We start from the raw sequence: 13208 nt of genomic DNA, 5'->3' as shown, positions 1-13208 counted from the left end.
TCCTCTCCTTGCCGTGCCTCCTACGCATCGCAACGTGCGGGGCATGTGGGATAGCGCACCAGAGTATCAAACTCTAAAATACAGTAGCCAAAGTACCTTGGCTTTCACGTGCTACATGCACTCTCCCGTCGAGTCTTTACCTTACGATGTCATCCGCCAAAACACTGATCCTCACCGGAGCCTCCCGCGGCATCGGCCACGCCATCGCGAAAAACCTCCTCTCCAAATCCCACAACCTCGTCCTCATAGCCCGAACCGAAGCACCCCTCCGCGAACTAGAAAAGCAGTACCCCAAACAAGTTGCAGTCCTAACAGGCGACCTCTCAGACTTCACCCTAGGAAAACAAGCTGTGAACCTCGCAACCGAGAAATTCGGAGCACTAGACGGACTGATAGTGAATCATGGTATCCTAGACCCTGTAAAACGGGTAGGAGATCCTAGTTCGAACGTGGAAGAATGGAGGAAAGCATACGACTCAAATTTCTTCTCCGCCGTAGCGCTTACACAGGCCGCATTGCCCGAGTTGAGAAAGAATAAAGGGTGTATAATTTTCACTTCCTCCGGGGCAGCGAGTAATGCATACGAGACATGGGGTGCTTATGGGAGCGCAAAAGCGGCACTGAATCACCTGGCTATGACACTTGGGAACGAGGAGAAGGATGTGTGTACATTGTCTATCAGGCCCGGTGTGGTGGATACGGAGATGCAGAGGGACATACGAGAGAAGCATCATGAGTTGATGACGGAGAAGGATAGGCAGAAGTTTGCGGAGTTGAAGAGGAGTGGAGGGTTGTTGAGGCCGGAGCAGCCGGGGGATGTTATGGCGGAGGTTGTGGTGAGTCCGCCGCGAGAGTTGAGTGGGAGATTTCTGAGTTGGGATGCGGAGGAGTTGAAGGAGTTTCGGTCGTAGGTGTGGCTTGGAAAGGGAGGGAAGAAAAATCTATGCGCTTTGCAGTCAGTACAAGCAGCACTGTGCTTTTGAAGGTGCAAGTGTTGTATGAATGAGGAGGGAAGAGATCAGTCGAAAGATGAAAAGTAATACATTTTGATCAACATGAAGCCGAGAGGCCTTCAGGTTTAGCATGGAATGTTTTGTTGCATCATGTATAGGGTAAAGAGAACAGGATGCAGATAGACTTACACGATAGATGAGGACCTCGAGCAGCGAGTTACGGCGAATGGAGTGTAACACCTACCTTTTCGCAAGTCAGCTTGACTTCTTGCCATCATAAAAATCGTGCTTCTTAAGTGAGATGTAAGATGTGGTGTTCAGGTAATCGAACCATATTTTGCTCGTCATGGGATATCGGCATTTGATAGTATATATTGTTGCTCATCAGGTGAGAAGGTGAAGATGTGGTGGAGTCTATTCAGAATACATACCTAGCTCTTGCTGCTCTTTCGACTTTACACTATGCCAAGTTTTATTTGCCCTTAGCACGCTAATTGCTGGAGAATTTGTGAGGGTGTGTTGGCTGCCATAGCTCTGTATTGATCTATCGTCAAGTCAGCGCCAGTCCAGAGTGGAGGTATGTTCGTGCTGAAGAGATGTGGAGTGGATGTAATGCAATCAGTCTGCTGTTTGGCTAAGCGTGTTAATCACCACAGAGACCCTCGAAGGGCCCGTTGGTCTGATAGGGGCGAACACAATGGGTCATCATTGCATGTAAGTAGGAGAGTGTGCAGGGGATCGATAACTTACCATAGCTGTATTGGCGGCAGCAACATGCATTGGAGGGATGCTGCTACGGGTATGTAGAAGAAGGTGTAGGACCAAGGAACAGAATTTCCTCGACTTTCACGTGCGGCTAGTGGTCCAAGCTTTCGCCGAAACTCTCTTCCGAGATGCGCCGAGTGCAACAAGCTTGGGAGAGCTCGAAGATGTTGCTGCTGCTAGACATCCACACTCCCTCCCGCACCCACAACTTTCAACATGTTCAAGCTCGCGTGTAGAAGGCAATTTGCCTCTGCGCTGAAGGGCAAGCAAGTATGAAATCACTCAAAGAGAGCTTCTAACCCGCCCACAACTAACACTACGCCCAGGACTCTCATATCAGACAATCCCTCCTCCAACAACGCCGCAACCTCTCCATCCACGAATACCGCTCCGCCCAACTCCTCGACAGCTATGGTATCGGCGTGCCCAAAGGTAGCGTCGCTCACAACGCACAAGAAGCCGAAGCAGTTGCAAAAAGCATCGCCGGAGACGACATGGTCATTAAAGCCCAAGTGCTAGCCGGAGGACGTGGAAAGGGCCACTTCGACAATGGCTTCAAGGGTGGGGTGAGAATCGTCTACAGCCCGCGCGAAGCCAGCATTCTCGCCGACCAGATGATTGGGCATAAGCTTATCACCAAGCAGACTGGTGAGCGCGGTCGTATCTGCAACAGTGTCTACATTGTAGAGCGCAAGTTTGCTCGACGAGAATTCTACCTCGCCATCCTCATGGACCGTGGAAGTCAGAGCCCGGTCATCGTCGCGAGTAGCCAAGGAGGAATGGACATTGAGACGGTCGCCAAGGAGAACCCCGAAGCAATCATCTCAACCAAAGTCGACATCCACAAAGGTGTCACCGACGAAATGGCCACGACCATCGCCCAACAACTCGGCTTCAGCGAACAATGTGTCGACTCGGCCAAAGACACGATCCAGAAACTCTACAAAGTCTTCATGGAAAAGGACGCCACGCAGATCGAAATCAACCCCTTGTCTGAAACCTCTGACCATGAGGTATTGTGCATGGACGCCAAGTTGACCTTTGACGACAACGCCGACTTTCGCCAAGAAGACATCTTCAACTGGCGCGATACCACGCAAGAAGACGCCGATGAAGTCGCCGCGGCGAAATCCGGCTTGAACTTCATCAAACTGGACGGCGACATCGGATGTCTCGTCAACGGCGCCGGGCTAGCAATGGCAACCATGGACATCATCAAGCTCAACGGCGGCTCACCAGCAAATTTCCTCGACGTAGGAGGAGGGGCTACACCGGAAGCGATCCAGCAGGCTTTCGACCTCATCACTTCCGATCCCAAGGTGACGGCCATCTTCGTCAACATCTTCGGCGGAATCGTAAGATGTGATGCCATTGCCAAGGGCCTCATAAGCGTGGTGGAGAATATGAACCTCCGAACGCCGGTGATTGCGCGGTTGCAGGGGACGAATATGGAAATGGCGCATAAGCTCGTAAGTTTGATTCCTCATAATGAATACGTTAGGCGAGCTAAGGCTGCTATCACTCTTGCGGGTGCTAATGTTTTTATGTGTGTGTGATAGATCAACGAATCAGGCCTCAAGATCTTTTCCATTGATGACTTGCAGACTGCGGCGGAGAAGAGCGTCCAGTTTTCCAAGGTTGTGAAGATGGCGAGGGATATTGATGTTGGGGTGGAGTTCACGCTTGGGATCTAGGTGGCTTCGAGCGAGCATGATTGTGTTGTTGTGCATGGTGAATCTCGCTGCTGAGTTGTGAGTGTGATGCTTGAGGCCTGCAGCGTGCTCCTGTGATCCTATTGAGCCTGTGTTGTATGTACGCAAGTGGGCGTCAATTGTAGCGTTGTCACGGTATGCGCTTTTTGTCTGCAGGCCTTGGCCGCTTTTCTCGATAATTCTCTCAATGGATGGCGCGGTGGCTACAGTACCGTGGACTACCATACCGATAGGTCTTGTGAGTGGCCGCCACAAAGTACAACCCTAGGTGAACCTGGTTCTTCGCTGCGGAGGCTTCGCTGCATGTTGTTACTGAGCGTTCGGCTAAGGCGTACGACTATCACTTTTTGGAACTGGACACCCTAAATAGTGCGCAACCATGACATGGAATCTAGGTGTCCTGGTCTGGTGTAGTGCTGCAGCTTGGGACAATCGAGACTGACAGGATGCTCTCCATTGCCAGCAAGCTACTCTTACTCACAGCGGCGGAGTCCGATCTATCCGACAAGAGTTTTGGTCAACCTGCATCTTGTCTGCTGGTCTGTATATGGTGTTGGATTCGATGTACAAAGATAGTCCATGACTAGTGCTCGGACTCGTCGCTACAAATCTTCGAATCTTTGTGTGAAAAGCACGACAACCCTCGGCAAGAATCGAAACACGCACGATTTTGCCCCGGATGCAAACAATAGAGCCCGAGGTCACCCTCGAACAGGATGAACAATTACGAGATCTTGCGATGGATTCGACCAAGCACGAAACACATTCAACCGCCTTGAAGCGCACGGGTGGCGTGGATGGGAGCAAGGCGCGATCGTAAGGAAGGATATCCTGAACGCAGGACTCCCGTGCCTGACTGAGCTGAAGATCATGGATTCCCGTTGCCATATACCTATCCGGATGTTTTTCGTCGAGGCATACCTTGCACGATGTAGGACAATCGAGGGCAACTCGCAGCTTGACAAATTCGCACCGGAGCAAGAATCTACAAGGGATGTCGGATTGCCTGCTGGGTCTGTCATGGTGGCTTCTTACACCTCACTGCACCCGCGGTCAGCATAACGATGATATACTGTTCTGGTGGTCTGACGTTGACCTCGCGTTCCTGGACACTCAATACTCGATACTGTCATGACCGGGAGCTCTTCTGATGCCGCCCAGGGCGCAGCAAGGTCAGACGCCGAAAATTACAAGCGATGATACTTCATGCTATACAGATGCTATTTCGATCCTTCACATCATTTCAGAGGCGCTTCTAGCTCTGCCGCCGCTGGTTCGGAGACACCCATCTCATGCTTCCTCTCCGCTGTGCCCATCTCATGGCTCTTGGTCTGACCTGGCAACTCTGGACGGATTTCATGCCTTCGATCCATCTCATAGATCGCTGCTCCATCGGCCCCCAGCTCAGCTTGCCGGGGCAAGAATGGCTGCTTGGAATGCTCATCTTGCTTTTCGTCCACTGTTGCCTCCGCAATTGCTTCTTCTCGTGCCTTCTTCGCCTTTGCACTCCGCCGCCGGATATACCAGAGCATGATGGCGACGATCGCGAGCACAGCTAGTATACCTATCACTATACCAGCTATCGCACCTCCGGATATTCCACCGCCTCCGCAGACTTTGCTGTTTCCAGGAGCGCAGATCGGGACCAGTTTCTGTGCAGCGCTGTTTGACCTGAGTGGCGAGACTGAGAAAGTCTGCCGGTCATAGTCGGCGATGATATATGCTTCCTGCAGGAACACTCGGCCGAGTGTGTACTGCGTGTCGTCCTTGGCTCGTTGCAATGGAAAGTAGTAAGATGTAGTGTTGGCCAGTGGCTGCGTGGCGTTCATGTTGAAAGCCGCGTACGGTAATACGATACTGGTGTTGTCGACTCCATCGTGGCCTGAGAGCCTGAATGTGAAGGTCGGGTTCTGCGCCATCAGCGACTTGTGGACCGCTTGGCTGATAACGTACAAGCTCTGGCTGTCATCCCAAGTGAGATTGAAGGCGGACTCGAAGTTCTGGCAGACGGAAAGTGGCAGCCAGAGTTGCGACACCATGGAGTCGATGAAGACTGATATGTTCTGCGAGAGCAAGGGCGTGCTTCCTAGTGTGTCGTATGTTATGCTCTGCAGCTGCACTTGCAAGTCGCGCGAAGTGTCACCACTGAAAGGCGCATTCTTCAACACACCAGTACTAGCGATCAAGGACTGGTCGTAGCCTCCGAAAACAAGACTCCCATAGTTGGCTGGACTTCTGTACGAGGCTCCAGCTGAATACGCCCATGAAAGACTGGGCACTAGACTCTGGTTGCGAAGTTGACCTAGGACACTCGGGAGAGGACTGTTCAGATTCGTGATGTTGAAGCTGATCGGACTCAAGCCTAAGCTGCCCAGGAAGTAATTGTCCGTGGCGATGCCAGCTACGAGCTGGGTCGCGAGAGTCGGCAAATTCTGGCCAGCAATACCCAGCGTCACAGTTTCGAATCCATAATACGCGTTACCAGATAACCCGAGACCGCCCTCCTCGAAAGTATTGAGCTGAAGAAGGCCGGAACTGGGTAGTCGCTGCGTCGACCATGAAAATGATTGGTTACGGACGAAAGTGCCACCACGGGCGCTGGCACAATCACCAAGACCAGGATTTGCTTGCCAGCAGCCTTCATCTAGGATGACCTGCGCATGGTTAGTATGGCGATGCACCAATTGTGGCTAGTCGAAGTATTCATCACTTACCCATGGCACTGTTCCTGCGAAGGCGGAAGCTATGTAGTTAAGCTATCAGCGCTGGTCCTTTGAGGCGCTGCGGGTGTGAACAGAGTAGATTCGATGGTGCGAAGATGCCTCAAACCATGAAGCATTTTCGTCGTGTACACTTACTTCCTGGTAGTACGCGGACGGATTGAGCCGGCGTGCCTACTTGAATGATGAAAGTCGACCATTCTCCGTCATCCCCTTCGCTAGGCTAGAAGTCAGTGAATAGCTGGCAGTCACGCCGGCAACACTGACAATATCTGAGCCGGTGGGATGGCAATCGGCCCCTCTATGGCTTTCGCGCGTGCGCCGCGAGTGAGACAGTACAGGATCAATACACTGAGCGTGCCAAATTTCTGCATCTTCTTCCTAGCTGCGCGGAGGAAAGTGAAAGCTCAGATGTAGAGTCTGCCAACGCACCTGGGGTCCTCTGGAGATGTGTGACCCGCAAATGCGACAAACACTGCCCGATCCCCGGTGACCGGTCTCGAGGTGTGCAGCGCTCGCGTTGCACTACTGCGGTCGCGTAGGAATCGGCCCCCAAGTACTGAAATGATCCATGTTGTGCTCCAGATTCCGACCAATTATCATCTCGACATGGTGACATCCTCCGCTACGACGCTACCTTCCTGCGTGCGGCTGAGTACACTGGCGCCCTCACAGGCCTGGAAACCCATGTGGCAGTATGCATCGCTGACCAATTGGCAAGTGCCCTGGATCAAGGCTGTGGAGTATTTACATCTCGCAACCCTATTCATATGATATCGGCCCCGACGTTGGTGGCCTGATGCCTGGGTCACAACTTGTGCCTGGTACTTGTAGCGCCACCAACACGCACCTGGAACATTTGGCTTCGCGGTTGTGTCTCTGTCTTTGACGTAGCCATTTGGCGCACACAATCCAGCCAACTGCCAGCGCTCAGATTTTTTTGACATTCTCAAAGGCAGCCCTGTCAGATCGTAACGTCCGACCTCAACATTTTCCACACCAGGAAGCGCCCATCACATTTCTGATAGCTTGCGTCCTGTTGTCGATCGTCGAACGTGGTGAATATGTGGTCACCTATCCTGTCGCTACTGCTCCTCGGCGTCGCCCAAGTGGAGGTTCTAGCATCACTCTGTACGCACGGCGGCGAAGGCCTGGACAATGCCATCACGCAAAACTGACATGCGTAGACTCGAATACTACCTCTGTAGAGTCCACTTCGACCTTGACTTCGACGATATATAAGACTGAGACAACAACCATCGCTTCCACCTCAGCAACGTCAAATAGCAGCCCACGCATTTCAAGCACTACTCGCAAACCCTCAGACACCTCATACTCGACGCAAACATATACAGAGATCATCACCGAATCGACATACATATCGGCGCAGTCATCATACATACCTACGAACACTATCACGGTCACGCCTACTATATATTACTACTTCACGACCATCTCTACAGGTGCCGCTAGCTACTCATGTACGGTTCCGAATGTACGCAGCCTGGCTGACGAGAAGCTGACGCTTTGTAGACACCAAGGATGCCGACACGCCCTCAACCCTCACTCCATTTGTCTATGCATCCACGTACACATGGTCTCAGCTCTACACGCCCGTCAATCTCGGAACTGTATACGTGATCATAGACAACCTCAACCATACGAAGACAGTCACTTCGACGAATAGCTCAGCCCTCACAGCCGCGAGCACTCAATTCTTGAACAACGGAACCCTCCAACTGCTCACTCGCACGGACACCAATAGCGATGGCACAGTAACGGCACCCGTTCCGACCGGTGTTGGCAGCACAAGCATCGCGTATGTGCTCAGTCCGGAAGTGTCATCTCTGACTGCTAACAGACTGCAGAGCATACCCGACCCCTTATTTCACTGTGTCTGATCCAATTTACTGGAACGGACTGGCTCCTGTCGTACAAGACAGAGGAGTATGCTGCCAGCAAAAGGTCGTGACCTCTGCCGTCCCGCAAAACCACTATCAGTTCCCGCAATCCACGGGCAGCACAAATAGTCGTGACTTAAGAGGCTGGCTTTACGTGCTGACCTCTAACGCCGTTGTCTACTCTGGTGCCTCGAACCTGTCGTCTCTACTTGCGCCCGCCACTATCAACAGTGTGCTGAACTTTTGCTCGGTACACTACCCTCCCGGCTACGATGCACTTTGTCAATCGTCGTCTGCACTGGGAGAAGTCAGTGCCGTTAATGTGGCTGGAGGTGTGCAAAATTCAACACATTCGAAAATCGCACATTACTAACACAGCTTACAGAATTACTGACGACGACGGTCCACATTACTGATTCGGCTTCGTCTACAGCGCCAGCGGCAAGTGCTGTGCCAGCTAAGATCACCTCATCAGGTTCGCCTCAGACTTCATCATCTGTTCAAGTAAACCCGGCAACTGCGAGTGTGTCTCCGTCAACAGCCCCGCAAACTTCCGTTGCAGCTGCGCAGTCATCCAATTCTGCCGGACAATCATCTAACGACAATGCTGCGGGCCAAGGACAATCTAGTGCAAGTCAAGGTCAACAATCATCTGCCTCTTCTGGATCGTCTCAGTCGAGCAAGTCAGGAGCACAATCGCAGGCTGGTAGCTCAGCAAATCCGGGGCCAGCTTCATCTCCAGCTACAACAGTCTCTGTCGCACCAGCGCCTGCGCCGGCACCAACTTCTTCGTCGAACAATGCTGGCGGGATTGTCGCATCGATCCTCGGTTCACACTCTACGGTCACCACACAAGCCTCTAATCCAAGCCCTGGAGGTGTTGGAGGGCAGTCATCGTCAGCGGCCTCGCCTGTACAGTCGAGCAACAATCCGCCAGTTGTGATCAGTGTCGGCTCCTCGACTGCAGCCATCCAGACTGTCCAGGTCACCACATCTATCAGTGGCAGCGCAACCGTTGTGCCGGCTGCCGTGATCGGTTCTCAGACAGTGCCGATCGGTTCGACGGTGCAGGTCGGCAGTACACCAGTCGTCATCGCCACGTCCGGATCGCAGGCATTCATAGTTGTAGGTGGGACATCTTCGGTCCTACCAGCGCCTGCAGCTGCCAGTACCGCTCCGTTTCAGCCAGCAGCAATCAGCACATCGATCGCTGGAAGTGCGACAACCGTTCCTGGCATAGTTGTCGGCTCACAGACTGTCCCTCTTGGGACTACTGTCACTATCAGTGGGACTGCTTTCGCCGTAGTGACGTCTGAGTCACAGATATTCGCCGTGGTTAATGGTGCCTCGACGCCTCTCGCTCAAAGTATTACGAATTCAGCGCCAATCGTGGTCGCTGGTAGCACAGTCTCAGCTAATTCTGCCTCGCAATATGTTGTCTCTGGCCAAACACTAGTACCGGGAGGCAGCATCATGGTGGGCACAGGCAGCTCGACGACAGTAATCGTACTGCAGACCTCCGGCTCGCAGACTCTACTAGTGGTGGGATCGGCTACTTCGACGCTTCCTGCAGCCGCTTCCCAGCAGACCTCGCTTATCACTGTCGGTCCCGCCGTGCTCACTCCCCTTGCGGCCTCCCAATACGCTGTTGGCTCCCAGACATTGACACCAGGTGGTTCTGCTATCACAGTTTCTGGCACTCGCTACAGTCTAGCAAGTGGTGCGACAGAGCTCATCTACGGATCTTCAACCACCAAGCTACCCACGAGTCCTTTTACCACCACACCACCACCTATCATAGTCGGCTCCTCCACTATAACAGCAAACAGCCAGTCGGGGTATGTCATCGGCTCCCAGACTCTATCGCCCGGAGGTTCTGCCATTACTGTTTCTGGCACGCCTTACAGCTTAGCACCAAGTGCTACAGCATTGATTGTGGGATCAAGCACAGAGATTGCAACAAGCCAAGGAAACATGGGAAGTTATATATGGGCTGGAATCGGCGCGACTGCGAATGCCAACAGTACAGGACGAAGCTCTTCTTCAAGCGGTATTGGCTCTAGCCCCACTACTGGCGTGTCGTCCACAGCTGCTCCGGCGACTTCAGCAAATGCACCGAGCGCATCACAGACGAGTACTAAGTCAGCAGCTCCTCGAGTCGGAACTAGCTTTTATATGCTCGCGGGCATCATCGCATTCACTATGATACTACTAATGTAATAAGACTGGATATAGACAATGAACAAATAAGTTACTGACTCTGCAGTATACTGCTTCTTGCTTACTGTCGGGAGCTCTGGGAACCTGGCTGCACAACTCACTCTCCTTGGGTCTGTTATCCTAGACGCTCCGTTCGGTGATCGGTCGTTCCTAGGATGTTGATCGCTAGCGATACGGATTTAAGTGGATCCCCCATAAGACATCCCCCTTGTATCTCTCTGGCCTATTCGGCAGTTCTGATCAACCAGCAATTCTTCCCCATGTAATTTTCTCCGCACTCCGCTAACGCACTTGTGCTTGGGGTAAATGCGCTTGGCACGCATATCAAATTAGGGCATGCGCGGGAACATGAGCCGAAGCCATACGAAACCCTGTATGTAGCTGGTCGAGCAGTGAAGGCGACCCACTTGTCTCGATATACTGACACCTCCCGCGGCATGTCCATGTGACTGAGATACTCGAGCGAGGACGGCAGATCGACATGACGGTCAAAATATCTGCCGTGGTTGCTCGATGGTATACATATATCGCCTACTTCTGTATCCTGGCACAGGCGTTGCTCGTTTCCATAACCCAGATCTGATCAACACACTGGCTTCCAGCAACAACCATCATGGGCCTCGGCGTACTTGACGACCGACATCTGGAGCATGTCCCCGGCACGGCGCTACTCACAGATGTAGTTGATGCCGATGCTCACCACCACCACGGCGACCTGGACACTACAGTACTGCGACACGCGCAGAAAAATGGCAAGGACTCGGATGTCTTACTCGTACCGCAGCCTTCGAGGAGCCCAAATGATCCGCTGAACTGGCCGCTGTGGAAGAAGGATCTGATGTTATTCATTATCTGTATCGACACTGCCGTCGTGGGTGCCTGGGTGAGTACATACAGTTGGTCAGCTTTCATAAAGAAAACACTGACGGCGTGCGCAGGGACCTATGATCTCGCCTGGCTATGGTCTTATGTCCGAGCAGTTCCACATGTCATACAACGCGTTGAACGGGGGACTTGGCTGGGGTATCTTCTTGATCGGCATCTCATGTTTCTTCACCAACGCAATGGCGGTCGTCTGGGGCCGACGTCCAATCTTTCTCCTCGGCAACCTCTTGCTATTCATTAGCAGTCTGTGGGGCTATTTTGCGCACTCTTACGGTTCCTTGCTGGCATCTCGTTTGATCGGCTGCATCGGCATGTCTCCGTTCGAAGTGTAAGTCGAGATCCTAGCAAAACACAAATGATGTGAGTCTGACCTCTGCAGGCTTGTCACTACCACCATCGCCGACATATACTTCGTAGTAAGTCTTTCTGTCGATGTCCGCAAAGAGCGTCTCATATATTGATATATTCGTGGTAGCATCAGCGTGGTCTCCGTTTGGCTATGTGGGGACTGTGTCTCTCAGTGGGCGTTGGTGGTGGCGGCATAATCAGTGGCTATATCATCCAAGACCTTGGTATGGTGCCGCTCGTTCAGTGAGATTTAATAACAGCTAATGTAGCCGCCTAGGATGGAACTGGACCTATGGTATTTGCGCCGTGCTGTACGGTGTCTTCATCCCAGTACTCTTCTTTTTCTGCCCCGAGACAGCGTACAGGAGAGATGCGGTCTTCAATACCGACCAGGGCACCGAAGACCGTGCAGAGCATCTTGCCGAGGAGAAGCTCGCTAGACTTGACGAGAAGAACGAGACAGTTGAGTCGCTTGACCGCATCGAGACCAACATCACCTGGTCTGAACCAAAGGCCAGCTATTGGGATGATCTCAAAATCTTTCATGGCCGGCAATGCGATGATGCATATTGGAAGGTCTTGGTCAGACCACTATTCATGCTGGTCTTTCCGCAGGTCTTATTCTCCTTCTTCGCCTACGGCCTCACTACCTCCTGGCTGATTGTCGTGGGCAGCGTGCTTGCGCAGCTGTTCAGTGCGCCTCCGTACAACTTCTCAGTCTCAGCAATTGGCCTGGTCTCGCTATCAGCGTTGATAGGATCCATTCTTGGTGCTTTTGTCACGGGACCAACAGCTGACTGGGTCGTGAAGTTCATGTCTCGGCGCAACAAAGGTGTCTATGAGCCCGAATTTAGACTAACGCTCATTGTTGTCGTCCTCATCCTTGGCGGCTTGTCATTCTTCGGGTTCGGGCTATCACTTCAGGCTCACGATCCGTGGATTGCCCCTGTCATCTTCTACGGTATACAGTACTTTAGCGTCGGCTTCATGAACATCGCAGTCTATGGCTACCTAACGGATTGCCATCGGGACAAAGCGCCGGAGGCATTTGCAGCCATCAACTTACGCAACATTTACTCCTTCGGCATGAACTACTTCATCTCGTCTTGGTTGATGTCACAGGGTCCTGGAGAGGTGTTCAGCATTGTTGGAGGGGTACACGTCTTCATCTGCTTGTGCGCGATTCCGATGTATATCTTTGGAAAGAGATGCCGCAGCTGGACAAGTAGAGCGAAGATCTTTCAAGTAGTGATGCGGGCTTGAGTCTATGTAAGAAGCAGACGAGATCATTTCACGACTCACGTAATAGATACTCTGTAGCTGAAATGTGGTTCAAAGACTTTCTTCCATGATAGCAGATTGCACCGAAGCTCCGTGTCGAAGAGATCTGATGGACATCCTCTTCTGGCGCAACACGGGTAGTTGTGCTAGTGCACAGCCTTCAAAACTCATTCGCGGTTTCCACAGGGCCATCGGAGGAGTGCTTCCTTACACACGTGGCCGACTCCAGCTGTCATCTCGCAGACCCAGAACGGCATCGCCGTACAAGGCTGACGGACGTCCTGCTCAGGTGATCAAGCCTCCAGCGCCTGATTTGGAAAAGAGCTGTAGGAGCTGTCCATCAGCCACAGCTGGTACCATTGCTTATGCAGTGCACATGTATCGGTGGCTTGCGTCGAATATGCATGCAATCTACAGCTGTTG

At 52.5% G+C, this 13208-nt stretch overlaps 5 protein-coding genes across 5 annotated transcripts; 4 read left to right on the top strand and 1 right to left on the bottom strand.

Annotated features, from left to right (window-relative positions):
• Positions 1 to 146: 146 nt before the first annotated feature.
• LTS14_003160 (uncharacterized protein) lies at positions 147 to 911 on the top strand (the record flags this gene model as incomplete). The annotated part of the gene is made up of 1 exon (XM_064835865.1): positions 147 to 911. One exon carries the CDS (start codon positions 147 to 149, stop codon positions 909 to 911), a length of 765 nt encoding a protein of 254 aa, XP_064696915.1.
• Positions 912 to 1934: 1023 nt separating this feature from the next.
• Positions 1935 to 3412, top strand: LSC2 (succinate--CoA ligase beta chain; the record flags this gene model as incomplete). Its single annotated transcript, XM_064835864.1, has 3 exons — positions 1935 to 1988; positions 2045 to 3187; positions 3278 to 3412. The coding sequence occupies 3 exons, from the start codon at positions 1935 to 1937 to the stop codon at positions 3410 to 3412; spliced, it is 1332 nt and encodes a 443-aa protein (XP_064696914.1).
• Positions 3413 to 4668: 1256 nt separating this feature from the next.
• On the bottom strand, positions 4669 to 6148 carry LTS14_003158 (uncharacterized protein; the record flags this gene model as incomplete). Its single annotated transcript, XM_064835863.1, has 2 exons — positions 4669 to 6074; positions 6145 to 6148. 2 exons carry the CDS (start codon positions 6146 to 6148, stop codon positions 4669 to 4671), a joined length of 1410 nt encoding a protein of 469 aa, XP_064696913.1.
• A 1481-nt stretch (positions 6149 to 7629) lies between these two features.
• LTS14_003157 (uncharacterized protein) lies at positions 7630 to 10271 on the top strand (the record flags this gene model as incomplete). The annotated part of the gene is made up of 4 exons (XM_064835862.1): positions 7630 to 7645; positions 7684 to 7969; positions 8019 to 8383; positions 8437 to 10271. 4 exons carry the CDS (start codon positions 7630 to 7632, stop codon positions 10269 to 10271), a joined length of 2502 nt encoding a protein of 833 aa, XP_064696912.1.
• Positions 10272 to 10884: 613 nt separating this feature from the next.
• On the top strand, positions 10885 to 12767 carry LTS14_003156 (uncharacterized protein; the record flags this gene model as incomplete). Its single annotated transcript, XM_064835861.1, has 5 exons — positions 10885 to 11154; positions 11210 to 11484; positions 11536 to 11572; positions 11632 to 11728; positions 11782 to 12767. The coding sequence occupies 5 exons, from the start codon at positions 10885 to 10887 to the stop codon at positions 12765 to 12767; spliced, it is 1665 nt and encodes a 554-aa protein (XP_064696911.1).
• Between the last annotated feature and the right edge of the window lie 441 nt (positions 12768 to 13208).

This window comes from Recurvomyces mirabilis, assembly GCF_035927965.1.
Source record: "Recurvomyces mirabilis strain CCFEE 5264 chromosome Unknown scaffold_6, whole genome shotgun sequence".
Taxonomy (NCBI): Eukaryota; Fungi; Ascomycota; class Dothideomycetes; order Mycosphaerellales; family Teratosphaeriaceae; genus Recurvomyces; species Recurvomyces mirabilis.
The sequence above is the reverse complement of the archived record's forward strand: the minus strand, read 5'-3'. Positions and strand labels throughout refer to the sequence as shown.